This window comes from Ipomoea nil, unplaced genomic scaffold (genome assembly GCF_001879475.1).
Source record: "Ipomoea nil cultivar Tokyo-kokei standard unplaced genomic scaffold, Asagao_1.1 scaffold0688, whole genome shotgun sequence".
Classification (NCBI taxonomy): Eukaryota; Viridiplantae; Streptophyta; class Magnoliopsida; order Solanales; family Convolvulaceae; genus Ipomoea; species Ipomoea nil.
This window is the reverse complement of record NW_017617116.1, coordinates 3,569,733-3,585,066: the sequence shown is the minus strand read 5'-3', so window position 1 is coordinate 3,585,066 and position 15,334 is coordinate 3,569,733. Positions and strand designations below refer to the sequence as shown.

General features: G+C 34.4%; 2 protein-coding genes across 2 annotated transcripts; one reads left to right on the top strand and one right to left on the bottom strand.

Moving 5' to 3' along the window:
* The first annotated feature begins 4,648 nt into the window (after positions 1–4,648).
* LOC109176024 (transmembrane 9 superfamily member 1-like) lies at positions 4,649–10,969 on the top strand. Its single transcript, XM_019325424.1, has 12 exons — positions 4,649–4,966; positions 5,988–6,180; positions 6,277–6,381; positions 6,611–6,628; positions 6,719–6,813; positions 6,905–7,057; positions 7,947–8,081; positions 8,199–8,365; positions 9,413–9,507; positions 9,597–9,970; positions 10,138–10,411; positions 10,523–10,969. The coding sequence occupies exons 1-12, from the start codon at positions 4,892–4,894 to the stop codon at positions 10,588–10,590; spliced, it is 1,752 nt and encodes a 583-aa protein (XP_019180969.1). The 5' UTR covers positions 4,649–4,891; the 3' UTR covers positions 10,591–10,969.
* Positions 10,970–12,310: 1,341 nt separating this feature from the next.
* On the bottom strand, positions 12,311–14,072 carry LOC109176025 (transmembrane protein 205-like). The gene is made up of 3 exons (XM_019325425.1): positions 13,020–14,072; positions 12,860–12,866; positions 12,311–12,388 (listed from the first exon to the last, which is right to left on the bottom strand). The coding sequence occupies exon 1, from the start codon at positions 14,029–14,031 to the stop codon at positions 13,024–13,026; it is 1,008 nt and encodes a 335-aa protein (XP_019180970.1). The 5' UTR covers positions 14,032–14,072; the 3' UTR covers positions 12,311–12,388; positions 12,860–12,866; positions 13,020–13,023.
* Positions 14,073–15,334: the final 1,262 nt, after the last annotated feature.

Below are 15,334 nucleotides of genomic sequence, written 5' to 3'. Positions count from 1 at the left end.
AAGTCGAGTTAATATAATATTTATATTATCAAATGTAATACTAAATCAGAAATAAAATGTTTGTTACTTTAACAGGGCGTTCGGTTGGAGGGAGTTTAAATTCTCTTCCCACTTAATTTCAAAGTCCATAAAATTCCTTAGTTTGGTTGGAAGGAATTGCAATTCCCCCATTTTCATGGAATTAAAATTCCATGTCCCCCCATAGTATTTTAATTCCTGGGATTTTAGGAAGAAAAAAAGCTAGTGATGAGACAAAATTATCCTTTTTTTTAAACCTAAAATTAATACCACAACAATAATTGGCATTTTGGACTTTATACTACTTATTTTCTTTCAATTCTCATGTATACCAAACATTGGAATTAAAATTCCCAGTAATTCTATTTCCGTAAACCAAACACTGGAATTTAAATTCCCAGTAATTCATCTCCCACGGAATTGCAATTCCATTCCCACGTAATTCTCCCATTCCAACCAAACGACATGTAAGGGAAAACATAATACTTTTGATGACAAATATAATACTTTTATATTTTGTTGTAAAAGTATTACTTTTTTTCATCAAAAGTATTATATTTTTCTCTTGTAAGTAATGTTGCACTTATAAAGGCAAATGTAATACTTTTGATGAAAGATGTAATAATGTAAAAGTATTTCATTTTTCCTCAAAAATATTACATTTTCCTATATAAGTAATAAACATTTTATTATTGATTTAGTATTACATTTACTAGTATAAGTATTACATTTCATATTACCCAACCCATCTCACGGACAAAAGATACGTGAGACGATTTCACACAAGTTTTTGCCTTTTATTTATTTTTTTAGTATTATATTATTATTTGGTTATTATATTATAATGTGATTTGAAAGTGAGACTATTTTTAAAGTGAGAAAGTATTGTAAGGATATAAAGAAAATAATGAATAAATTGTAAATTTAATAATGTGGGAGTAGACTCCGCTTTTAAAAGTAAGAGAGTATTGCATGATAAAAATAGGGAACGTTATGTTGTGAGCACATGCCCACCTTGCATCATAATTTAAATACAGTAGATTCATAAATTATCTTTTAAAATATTTTTTATAACTAAATCACAAAATATATTACATATACATAACTCATTATAAAATTAACAAAACAACAAATATTTTAAATATAAGTAGTAAATTACTCGAATAGAAATATATTCAAAATTTGATATGAATTATAAATCAATCTATAATATAAATCTCACTATAAGTATAGAAAGGTAACAAAATCACAAAGTTACAAATTAAATTTAGAAAAATACAAATTAGAAATAGAAATATATTACATATACATAACTCATTATAAAGTTCACAAAAGAACAAATATTCTAAATATAAGTAGTAAATTACTTGAATAGAAATAGATTAAATATTTTATATGAATTATAAATCAATCTATATTATAAATCTCACTATAATTATAAAAAGGTAACAAAATCACAAAGTTACAAATTAAATTTAGAAAAATACAAATTAGAAATAGAAATAAATAAATTGTTGGAAAATGTTATGTGAAATGATTTGATCCCTAGAACATGAGCAATGGAAACTACAAGTCCTACCAACTCAACCAACTCAAATCTTAATATAATAAAATTCTTAAATTTATCTACAAAATAGTAAAGGGGAAAATTTTTATGTAAAATTACATAAGGGGAATTTGATACCTCAACCATGCGGATTAAAATGCTAAGCCTTACCAACTCAGCAAACTCAAAAAGCATTAATATAAATGTATACTAAATAATTATACGACATTTCTATAATATAATATATATAAGAGGTAATGATATAGGGTAGTGAGTCCCTTCCAAGCATGGGGTCCTGAGCAAGGGCCTAGCCTGCCCTTACCCAGGGCCGAGAGCCTGGTGGGCACGTGCTCATGGCATAATTTGCCTAAAGATAGCCCAACACCTCAGTTCACGTTAGCACACTACTCGATTGTAATTTAACAAGTTAATTAACACAATTAAGTGAGATTTACAAATGCTACCCTTTATTAAGTCTGTCCCGTATCCTAATTCTTTTGCTGGCCCAATAACTCTTTGTGGACTACGGATAGTTATGTTGTGCATCCATGGTGCATACGGATGCAAAAACGACGTCATTTTATTAAAAATGCGCATCTCCCCTTAAAAAAAAAAATTCAGGTTCGATTCCCAGCAACAACATTATGTTGTTCATTCATTCTGGAATTTTAGTTCATAAATTATGGAATTTTAGTTCATTGATTCTGGAATTATAGTTCATCGATTATGGAATTGTAGTTCATCGATTCTGAAATTTTAGTTCATAGATTCTGGAATTTTAGTTCATTCATTCTGAAATTTTTAGTTCATAGATTAGATTATGGAATTATAATTCATTGATTATGGAATTATAGTTCATCGATTATGAAATTTTAATTCATATGTTGTTGCTGGGAATCGAACCTGATTTTTTTTTTTTAAGGGGAGACGCGCGTTTTTAATAAAACGACGTCATTTTTGCATCCGTATGCACAATGCATGGTGCATACGGATGCACATCATAATTTGCCGTGGACTACTAAAGATTCAAAGATGTACAAATTGTTGGGTAAGTTAAAAATTAAAGGAGAAGACAAATGCACAATTATGAAATTACCCTTTTTATTTTAACGTTTATTATATTTTCATTATAACTTCAAGCTAATTTTTTAATACTATTAACTCTATTACAATGCAGTATCTGTTCATAACTACGTTCTCAAACTATTAAAGCACAGAGAGTCAATAGCACCTCCGAGAGTTTAACTTGGTACCATTGGACCACAAAGTCCTTGGTAACTTCAAGCTAATTTAATATAATTAAAAACTAATTTTCAACTATTTGTCTTTAAAAAAAAAAAAAAAAAAAAAAAAAAAGCACAAATGCACAATTAGCGTACTTAGTTCAAATGGTGGCAATGCATGGAATTGTGCACAATTCATCGATTGATACCAAAATCACAAAAAGGTCTTCCTCAAAAGCTTATCCTACCACGCTTAAAAAAAATCTTGTTTACTAAATACACATTAAATGTTGGATTTGTTAAATTGATTACAATTTCAAAAAAATGGTTGATATAATTTTGGAAGTAAAAGTATTTCCTAATTTAATATATTGTGGTTGATTTATTGTCAAATTAAATAATATTTTAATTATACAATCAACTAATCATAATGTGTCATGTCAAAAAATATTTTCATCAACAAAATACATGCCACATTAACATTTGGTAAAATATTTAGTAACACTTTTATTTTTAAAATTCTTTTTAATAAAAACACTATTTGCATGAAAAATTTATTACTAAAAATGACAATGAATCGCACGACCAATTTATAATGTAATTAGCCAATAAAATTAATCTCAAACACAAATAATCCGTTTGCTTCATTGGAATTGAAAATTATTTTCTTTTAGGTTCTGTTTGAAAAGCACTAAAATGACTTCTAAAAAGTTAGTCAAATTTTCCTTTTTGGTATTTAGTTGCACAATAAAAAATTATCTTTTTTGTGTTTGGTTCATTTTTTGGAAAATGAACAGAATTGTATATTTCAACATTTTAATCCAATGACATTGCAAAAAAAAAAAAAATGTAGAAACTAATCGGCTAGACTGGTTTTCCAGAAATTTCCGGCTAGGAAACCATTTTAAGGGAAAAATTTGAAGGATCAGGTGCGGGAATAGCTTCCCGTGCAATTGTGCGGTTGGACACACATTAACTATTAAACTGACGCACTTTGCAACGTTAGTTATAACTTAGAAAAGATAAGCGAGCACAACCAACAAATATGAACAAATTCTACAATTACTTAATAATTTAGGGATAAAAACTATAATTTTTTCATAAATCTTGTATGAGACTGTCTTACGTGAGATATGTAATACTTTTTTATATACTCAACATATTACTCACCCTGCTCCATTTTGTCTGTCATGTTTACTATTCATTGGTTAAATCAACTATTTTTTTCAATGTTTATTTTCTTTAGTAATTTGTAGTTATTTTTAAATTTAATTTTTTTGTTTGTTTAATAGTACTTTTAATGTAGTTTCTAAATATATAAATTTTTAATATTATAAAAAACTGAATTAAAAATCACTTCAGTCAAGCTTCGTTAATCGAATCAGACAAACAAAATGTGATGGAGGGAGTATATTTTGGCTATGGTTGGCAAACATAGCTGAAAGTTGAAAAGCTATATAAGTTAGGAGCTGAAAACTGAAGAACGGTTAAGCTAGCTGTTATCGTTGAAAATGTTTGGTAAAATTAACTTTTTGATAAGCTGATAAATGTAAAAAGATAAAAAAAAAAAACATATTCATAAAATTTAAATTAGTTTGTTTACATATTAAAATTTAACATTTTGTTTTTAAAATAATTTACATTTGAAATAAAATTACAAAATATCAACATAATCATGATCTAGCATCATATAATGAAGTAACAATATTGTTACGAATCTCCTTCACCTCACAATATAAGATTTATCTTTATTCATTTTCATAAAATTTTATAAATTATTGATCGTGAATCAAACGGCTGAGATAATATTTGACTAAGCAGACGATCCTTTGCTATCCCTTTGACGCACGCACACGCACCCACCCGTACTACACATACTCACGTATGCTATAGGGATCGATCTCTCTGTTCAGATCCAGAAGGAGTAGAGAGAACAGAGAAGAGAAAGAGAAACAGAAGAGAAGAGACGACCTCCGCTTCCCATTCTCACTTCCAAACAACAACGCAAAACTCATCATATCTTTCCCCTCTCATCGCCAATCAATCCTACCCTTCACGGCTATTCAGATCCAACCCGCATTTATCCTCCTCCATAGCAGAGGCCATGTTTGCTTCTCTCCGATCGCTCTCCATTCTCCTTCTCTCCGCCCTCTTCCTCGTCAACCCGATCTGCGCCAAGGTAAAATCTTTAATTGTCTTTCTTGCGATTTTTCTTGTTTCCGCGCTCGCAGAATGCAGATCTCATTTCACATCATGCATTTCTTTGATATCAGAATTGTGGGTTTCCTTCTGCCGTTATTGTTTCAGGTTTTGGGTGAGGATGGGGGAAATTTGTGAAAATGACTAAGTCGCACTGGTTCTGAAATTTTAGATTTATAAAGTACATGATGTTGTCTATTTAGGGTTGATTCTGAATTTTGGAGTAATGCAGTGATGTGGAGAAATTGGTTATGTGTATTTGGAGAGTATGGGAAATGAGGAAATTTCTGACATTTTTAATCCCACATTGATACGCCACTGCATTTTCTTAGCTTTTTAGGAAGAAATATAAATAGTTCGTAATTTACTCTTCTGTTGGGTGATTACAATTGTATGCAGATTGCATATGGCTTTGAAACGATCTTTTGTAGTACCATCATGATTCATTTGTATAGGAATAATATAAATAATCTAGTTATGAAAAGAAATCATAAGTTTGTAATTCTTTAATACCAAAATGCTTCATTTAATTTCTAATTTTCTATTACCCGACACTTCACCCGAGTCTGCGTAATCCTTCTATGTAGGTTACTTCCTCAAGTTGTGGTTTCCTGTGATTGGGTATTTGGGTTTAGGTTCCTACCCTAGTGCCTGGGTGCTAAAAGCCTAAAAGCCCTTTTTTTTTTAAAGAGAAAAGCTCTGGTAGAATGCTTACTAGTGGATTGACTGCTTTGTTCTTTTACTACCACTGTGTTTTCTTCTTAAGCACCATTGAGTTTTTGTTTTGATTAGAAGCTCCAGGAATACTTCTATTGAGCTGGCAGTGGACAGAGGCTTTTAGTTTATCTTTTACCAATGTTTGGCATGGAATAGACAACTTTATTTTAATCTTAACTATATTAGGACTCATTACTTTCCCTGCTGCTCTATATAATCAATTACATGTAAACATTGTTCCTAATTCTTCTCGTGTAATAAGATTTCTTCTCTCTTTATTGCAGTACCAAGATGGTGACCCTGTTACTTTATGGGTAAACAAGGTTGGACCATATAATAATCCGCAAGAGACCTACAACTATTATACCCTTCCATTTTGCCGCCCTTCTGGGAAGGCTTCACACAAATGGGGTGGCCTTGGCGAGGTTCTTGGGGGGAATGAGCTTATTGACAGTCAAATTGACATAAAATTTAAGAGTATGCTCATCATTGTTTTAACAGAACATTATTCCTTAATTATTGTTTTATGGCTTAAAGCATTGATCATCCTTGCTCAATAATTTCTTTCTGCAGAAAATGTAGATAAGAGTTCTATTTGTGAACTTGAATTGGAGGGATATAAGGTTAGGCAGTTTAAGGATGCAATTGATAATTCGTATTGGTTTGAGTTTTTCATGGGTACGCACTCTAGTATTCTTCCTTATTACTGTTGATTCTCTCACTCACATTTTTTTTTTTAAATTTGTAATTCTTTATCTCAGTTACATATGGAGTTCTCTTTAAAAGCACTGTGAATAAGATTATAACATGGTTACAATTGCAACTCTACTTGTCATACTGATTGCTTCTTTTTTCCTCTCTTTTCTGCTTCCAATCCTTGTCATGGTTATGGCTATCTTGCAATCAGATGATTTACCTCTGTGGGGTATGTAGTTAATCATTTTCTCTTTAATATTTTGATTTTATTGGACAGCTTGATGTAAATGAAATTCACCATGACATAAATGAAATTCAGGTTTTGTGGGGGAAGTGGTCACTGATAGAAATCGGGATACGAAGCATGTCCTACATACCCACAAGAATATTCTGGTCCAGTACAATGGGAATCAGGTAGAGGAGTTATAAAATCTGCTTTCACTGTAAAAGTCAAATTCTCTTTCATGGTGGTTTGTCAATCTTTCTGAATGGCATTTTATTATAGATCATTCATGTTAACCTCTCTCAAGAAAGCCCTAAACCACTTGAGGAAGGTAGAATACTGGACATGACATACTCAGTGAAATGGGTTCCAACCAACATCAGTTATGCACACCGCTTTGATGTTTATCTGGACTATCCCTTCTTTGAACATCAGGTACTTGCTACTTGTTCTCGTTTTCTATGAACTGATGCTTCTAAATGTAAATTTTGAATGGTTTGCCTTTAATATTTAATCATAATTCTGATGATATATTGAACAAAATTTGAAAGAAAAGTGTTCAGGAAAAAGAGCTCCACAGAAAAACCATGAATTAAGAGCAGTTTCTGTTTGGAGCACAGTTTATGCGTGCAAAATTATTGAATGGCTCGTCTGTTTGTTGTAATTCAGTTGAGTCTTAGTAAAGGTGTAAATTTATTCAATCACTCTCGTGCCTGTTAATTTCCCTATTTCCACAGAAACACAAAAAACTTTGCAGCTGTTACTGACAACATTGTTATGGAGTATATTTGCCCTGCTGTATTTCCCAACACTTTACCTATGAAGGATAGAAATTTAAAGCACTCTTAATTTCCAAATGAATAAGTGCAACTTAATTTCAGGTCTTTAGTTTAACATTGAATAATTGAAGGATTTTTGCTAACAAAATGTTAAAATTGGTAATGGTTCAAGTAAGTAAAATTGACGCAACAAAGGAAAAGAGATAGAATAGTAATGTATGTATATATAGTGTGACCATGTATTACCTGTGCAACAAGAAAAAATTCCCATGGAATAATTTCATTGTTGACTTTTAATAGTTCATTGTTGCACAAGTATTATGGAAATATCTACACTTTAATACATTACTTAGATGATACTTCATATTATGTTGTGGATTCAATTCTGGTTTAAAATGTTGCTGCTGCTTTTGCTTTCTTTATGGCAGCGATCTTATCTTCTAGAATGTTTCAGCTGAGATGTTCTTGAATAGAATTTTAACAAATAGTTTGCAAATTATTTATTCTGTTCCAAATTAGTGTTTTAAACCAGCTTTCTTTTACAGATCCACTGGTTCTCTGTATTCAATTCATTCATGATGGTTATCTTTCTCACTGGCTTGGTGTCAATGATTTTAATGCGAACTCTCCGTAATGATTATGCCAAGTATGCTCGTGAGGATGATGATTTGGAGACTCTGGTAACACTTTCTCTAATCAGTAACTTATTTTCATGTTCCATATTGGCAGGATTATATAGTTGCATTTCCTTATTGAGTAGCACGTAGAGTATGCTTATTAGCGCTTCTAATGCACAGGAAAGGGATGTAAATGAAGAGTCTGGTTGGAAACTTGTCCATGGTGATGTTTTTCGACCTCCACAGAACTTGGCTCTACTTTCAGCTGTTGTTGGCACCGGTGCTCAGCTTGCAACACTCGTTCTACTTGTCATTATATTGGCAATTGTTGGAATGCTGTACATTGGGTACGTCATCATGAGCTGTACAAGTAATAGCATATTTTGTGTGAAACTTATTTCCTACTCATAGTTGCTTTCCTTTATGTTTACTATTTGGATTTCTTATCCCTTCATTTTCTTTTAAATGTCCACATCTCAAAGCTAATAGTCCTACCAGGGTTATCTAGGCGTCGCCTAGGCGTCTGGGCGGTCACAGCCTTGCGCCTAGACCGCTCGCCTCGCCTAAGTGCAAAATACAACCCAAAACCCCACAAAACATACATGGGCAGAACCTACACACTAAGGCGAGTTGACCGGTGTAATTTTCAGCCGGAGAAGACGCCGGAATCTGCCTCACGCGCCGGCGCGTGGTGTCGGAGCAGCGGCACGGCGGCGGCGCGTGGAGGCTCCGATGGCGGCGCGTTTCGAGCTCCGGCGTCGTCCTCCTGTTCTGAGCAAAGCCCACTACCTCACCCTGACATGTTATCAATAAATACTAACTTCTCACTACTCTAGGAAAAACTATTCATCTTCTCAAAGATGACTTGAAGTAAATAGGGTTCAAAAAGGCTTCCCAAGACAAGATATTTCCAATATATACAATAAATACTAAACTTCTCATTATTCTAGGAAAAACTATTCATCTACTAAAGGCAACTTGAAGCAAATAGGCTGCCCAAGACAAGATATTTTCAATATATATGTATATATTTTATATATTTTATTTATTTAATACTCATCGCCTAGTCATCGCCTAGGCGGTCGCCTAGTCGACTAGTCGACTAGGCAGTTGGTGGCATCTCGCCTAGAAAGTCCGCCTTAATAACCTTGAGTCCTACTTTGAAGCTTGAAAACAAGTTGATGGACATTTCATCTTTTACTGCTGATCTTTAAGGATGTTTCCTTTCATCATTTGTGCGAAAATATTCTGAGTTTGTCACTACTGTTATGTCAATCTCGTTGTAGTATTACATATATTTTGTTAGTAGTGTTACATCTGTTACATTATTAATCTTTGTGGTTATAGTACTTGTGATTTTATGTCTCATACTTTTATATTGTTATGTGACTCAGGAGGGGTGCAATTATCACTACCTTTATTGTGTGTTATGCACTTACATCATTCATTTCGGGTTATGTGAGTGGAGGAATGTATTCGCGTAATGGTGGTATGTAGGCTTTCTGTTCTTTTGCTGTTATTACTAGTTTCTGTATTACAAAGATTAAATTGTTTTCGCTGCTTGCTTTGATGGATCAGGTAAAACGTGGATAAAGTCAATGGTTCTTACAGCATCACTTTTTCCTTTCATGTGCTTTGGCATCGGGTTCATTTTGAACACAGTTGCCATATTTTATGGATCCTTAGCTGCTATTCCCTTTGGTACAATCGTGGTTGTTTTTGTCATTTGGGCATTTATTTCGTTTCCCCTGGCGCTTCTTGGTACTGTTGTTGGAAGAAATTGGAGTGGCACTCCAAACAACCCTTGCCGTGTGAAGACCATCCCCCGTCCTATCCCTGAAAAGAAATGGTATCTAACACCATCTATTATTTCTCTCATGGGAGGTCTCCTTCCCTTTGGAAGCATTTTCATTGAGATGTATTTCGTGTTCACTTCCTTCTGGAATTACAAGGTAATTTTGCTCATTGCAGTTCTTGCTGCATATATATATATATATATATATATATATATATATTTATCTGAACTAAATAATCACTGCTGTCAATTAATTTGTTGACTATATATAATCACCGTGTCCTTTAATTAGCTGATTCATTACTTGATCTTTGTTTTCAACAGGTTTATTATGTGTATGGGTTCATGCTTCTGGTTTTTATTATTCTGATAATTGTCACGGTGTGTGTGACAATCGTGGGCACATATTTCTTGCTTAATGCCGAGAATTACCATTGGCAATGGACTTCGTTCTTCTCTGCTGCATCCACTGCTCTTTATGTGTACCTCTATTCTATATATTACTACCACGTAAAGACCAAGATGTCGGGCTTCTTCCAAACCAGCTTTTATTTTGGATACACTTTGATGTTCTGCCTCGGTTTGGGGATACTCTGTGGTAAGTTACTCATATTATATTTCTCCTTTTCCCTATTTTGTGTCTCTTAGTTAGTTGTCGAGTTGGGTAGTCTTGACAAACGGTTTTTGGTTTGTGTGTGAAAACTTGCAGGTGCGGTTGGGTACCTGGGATCTAATTTGTTTGTGCGGAGGATTTACAAGAACATTAAATGCGACTAAAGATTCTGCAGTGCATACGATGGGGGTTGTGGTTGGGCAACTGTGCACCATTGAGTTTTACTTACCACAAGATGAGGTCTATATACTACTCTCGAGCGTAAAATGCCCAAGACGATGATGGTATTAGTTATCCCGCTTTTAGTGAGAGGGTGAATGGACATTGTAGATTAGATACCGAGAATGTTTTGATGTCAGAATAATCAATCGTTTCGACATTATATTCCTGTAAACCAAAATGGACCATTTTAACTTGTTGTTTTGGACTCAATTTTGAATTGATATATCATTGGTATCCTCCTCCGTGCATTTCAAATGAGGTAGAATGTTGTAGTTGTTGGATGGATATCAAGTTCTATGACAATTGTTCAAACGTTGTGTGGTCTGCTTCCACTTTCTGATATCATGTTTCAAGTACGCATTTACATCTTGCTTGAATTTTAGGGTTGGTGGTTGAGGGTGAAGTCAAAGGTTACAACTTCCAACTTTATGATAATCTTAAATTCTAACTTTGGAGAGAATTCAACTTTTAGGTCCTCGTAACATAATTAATTTATCAATCAATTTTAACTTATTTGATTTGATCATTATTATTTATTTGACTTAGTTAAATGGTAAGTATTTTATTAATTATTTTTTTGTAATAATTTATTGCTCCAATATACTAAAATTTTAAACAAATGAAGGATATTGTCAGGCTGTACGCTTAGCAACTGGTCATACAGACGGTAACGAGGCTTGAAGCCTTGCTGACCTCGTTCCAACTAGACCTAACCGACCCTTCTAATTTCTCGACCGTTCTCCCTCTGTAGACGCACAGACTGGATAGTCTATAAGTTGCCCCGAGTCTCGTGTCGGGACCGAGCGCCCTGCCTTTTAATGTGATGTGATCTTATCAGGACTGTAACATTGTGTGTTAATTGCTCTATAGGCCCCAATCTGGACCCCTGCATGTCCACAATATGCCAGCCATGTCGAGGGCTCAGATCCCGTCCCGTTCTCTCTCCTTTAAATAATGTATTTATTACTGAAAGGAGAACTTTGACCCATTTCACACCGGTACTATTTGACCGGAAACTCTTGTCCCACTGTCGTAGAAATCCCGAGCTCAAATAGCCCCTACTCCATACGGTACACATACGCCGGTATATACAGTATCATGTTCAAAGCAAACAACTATCAACTAACAACTAATTTAGTAAATATTTTTTTACAAAAATAACTAGTTAAAGCCACAAAAATACTATCAACTAGTTAAACCAGCTAACCCAATCAACTAACATTATTTATCAAACACTTAATCTTGTTTCTCCAACCCAAATTGCACTTTTTAAAGTAATAAAGAAACCTGCACCACTTTAAACAAATAGAGAAACCTACACCATTACCATTGTTCATAACTGCCTACAACTTAATTAACCAATTTAAGTTGACCAATAATTTAGCTAGAATGTCCCAATTACACTTTATGCAGTGAAAATAATTTAACAGATTTATTAACAAAACCCATAAAAATGAAATTAAAGGATTTAAGGATTAGAGTAGCTAGCAGTGTGAGAGCGAGTAGTATGAATGCTACAGGCATTACATATACTTTAATTTGTAGACCTGACCAGAAACTACATACAGGCTATTACATTTCATTAAGATACAATTAAGGTTTATAGATGCACTGACTGGGCTCCGAAGTTGTTTGGACCACTCGCGAGTACTACATACGAAGTTGTTTGGACGACTCGCGATTTACTTCATCGAGTTAAAATTAGTTTAGGTTCGAATTAAGATTAATCTGACGTAAACAATATGTACGCGAGTACTACATACGAAGTTGTTTGGACGACTCGCGATTTACTTCATCGAGTTAAGATTAGTTTAGATTCGGATTAAGATTAATCTGACGTAAACAATATGTACAAATCCCTTTTTCTGGTTCGAATTTAGAATTAATCTGATGTAAATCTAGATGATATTGTAAGATTTTTTCTAATAATATATATTATATATTAGGGCCTTAGTTAAGTGGTGTTGATTAGACTTATTAAGTGATCTGATTAGACAGAATAATTAGAAGTTGTTAGTCAGCCAGACTCTGTGCCTAATATAATCCTGAATTATGGGATACAGGATGATTGATGTTAGCACATTCCGTTACAATACTCTGCTCAGTAGATACCAATACACCATCTAGGGATTTGAGTCAGGTGTGAGGCGAAACATGACTACCGATCTACTGTTAAGAGGTAACACAACAACAAAAACATCAACTCTGGCTGAAAATCAATACAGCTACGCTTCCGCTCTCATACAAGATCAGATTTCTCGTATACTATGATTCATATAGTTAGGTTATTCAAGATCAGATTTCTCGTATACTATGGTTCATATAGTTAGGTTATTCTATATCTAATAGATATCCCTCCACCCACTGCACGGTGTTTAGCACACAGTATGAACACGTTGAGCAATGTGGGCGAGGTGCAAAGTCATGGCCATCAGTGTAAGCACGTTTAGAAACGACGACTGTGAATTCAACTTCTTCAGCCTCTTGCTCAGCTTCATCATTCCCGGCGAGCCGCCGCCGCTTCCCTCTCCGTTCATCCCTCTCCCTTCTTCCTTCTCCATCTTCATCCTTTCAACCATCACCTTAGCCGCTCTAGGCTCCAGGTACACCAAATTCACCAAAACCATTATAAGCGCCGCCACAAGATTAAACCCAAGGTACGCCTCCGTGGCGCTCGAGTACGGCCACCGTGTTTGCCCCAAGAAATGGCCGGAAAACGCCGCTCCGATGCTATAACCCATTGCCTTGAAATATAACGGGTAGAGTTTGGTCTGGACTGTGGCGATTTGCTGTCTGGGCAGCGCCGTAGATAAGACGTAGCTTGATATGAACGATACCCACACGCACATCCCGTAGGCGGTGGCTAGCCCTAGCAAATGCGCCGTTCCGAACACGGCGGTCAGATTCTCCGGCGAGAAAATGTACTCGAATGCATCGTACAACACTTCCCCGCCTCGCCGAAGAATGTCCTTCAACTCCTTTTTTCGCCTATCTTTCACCTTCTCCGTTACCTTTTCCTTTGCGGCGGTCTTCACTTTCTCGGCGGCCTCTTTGGCCGTCTCCTTAACTTCCTCCTCCTCCTCCTGATGACCGGAAATCCCTTCGCCGACGTTTGGAAGAACGGCGGCGGCGTCCTTGAACCTCTGTTTCACTTCCTCTGCTTTCTCGGAAATCTTCTCCATCGCATTCAAAACGTACCCCTTCTCTAGCCGCGAGTTCTGCGCCGCTTCTTGCGGCGAAATCGAAACCTTAGTGTTGCCGCCGCCATTGTTATTGTCTTTCTCGAATTCGACCACTACAGCTTTTGTGTCTGCATTCGGAGAGAAGATCCCGCTGGCTCCCAGTGTGATGAGGATTAACGATAGAGCCAAAATGTTCATCATATTTGTTTCTGCTAAGAATTGAAGTCGGAGGATGTAGAAGAAGAAGATGATGATTATGAGGAGTCGTAGGATCTTGTAGCAGGTTTTGAGGAGGATGTTTGAATCAGCCCACGTAAGCGTTGTCGTCAAACACGTGTCCAACTGCATGTGTGTGACCAAATTACGGTTCCACGTTTCTGCATGCTTCGCGACTGTCTTATTATCTAATTAAAAATTGATTACTTCTTTATTTTTTTACCCTCTAACATTCTTATTGGTGAAACTCTTACACCAGACTACTAGAATCTAATCATATGTTTTCTTCCAAAATCTATCAATTACAGACTGTTTGGTTGATTGTAGTTTCCTTGTAATTGAATTGCAAATTAAAGCTTTAAATTACACTGTTTTGTTGGAAGAAATTGCAATTTCACCGAATTGCAATTTCTCATTTTGTTGAATTGTAATTCATACCCTTCCCCATATGAATTGCAATTCAAGGGGGAAAGGAAAGGGAAAAGGGAGGAAAATGACTTGTTTACCCTTGATTATTATTAGCATATTACACAAGGACATTTTAGTTTTTATAGCACTTCTTCCATTTTCATCCCCAATAATTCTATTCATCCTTATCAAACAATGTAATTTGAATTCCTGCTTTATTCCACCTTATTCTTTCCCTCTTTCCCACTGAATTACAATTCCTTTCCCCCTTAATTCGTTCCTTCCAACCAAACGCCATGTTAGGGATCAATTGAATCATTTGTGAGGGCACAACAAATAATTAATACTCCCTATGTCCCAATATATCTGTCATACTTATTATTTATTGGTCAAACAAATTTTTTCTTCTTTATTTATTTTATTTAATATTTTTTACTCATTTTTAAATTTAATTTTTCTGTTTAATAGTACTTATAGTATAGTTTATAAATATATAAATTTTGTATACTAATACTAAATTTAATATTAAAAAAATTGAATTAAAAATAACTTCAATCAAGTCTCGTTAACTGAACCAGATACATAAAATAGGACGGATGAAGTATTTCTTTAATAATTTTCAAAAACTATAACCATGGGATTAAATTGCTTGAGTTTCTTTTCAATTATTATATTATGGACTATGGTCCACAATACAAGATGAATTACTAACATATATGTTCATCTTTAGTGTATTATATACTACATCTTTATTTTTAGTATACTACCTAAAATTAAAGCTAAAAATAAATCTTCAGTACACAAAAATGAACATTTAATATATTCAAAATGAACTGCATGACAGTGATCCACCTTGTAAATTGGACAATGATCAATAGTA

Excerpts from the sequence above, each read along its gene's own strand:
- LOC109176024 (XM_019325424.1), top strand. The coding sequence starts at position 4,892 with ATGTTTGCTTCTCTCCGATCGCTCTCCATTCTCCTTCTCTCCGCCCTC. Across the intron at positions 8,082-8,198 it reads ATGATGATTTGGAGACTCTG|GAAAGGGATGTAAATGAAGA; the intron begins GTAACACTTTCT and ends TCTAATGCACAG. Across the intron at positions 10,412-10,522 it reads CGGTTTGGGGATACTCTGTG|GTGCGGTTGGGTACCTGGGA; the intron begins GTAAGTTACTCA and ends GAAAACTTGCAG.
- LOC109176025 (XM_019325425.1), bottom strand. The coding sequence starts at position 14,031 with ATGATGAACATTTTGGCTCTATCGTTAATCCTCATCACACTGGGAGCC.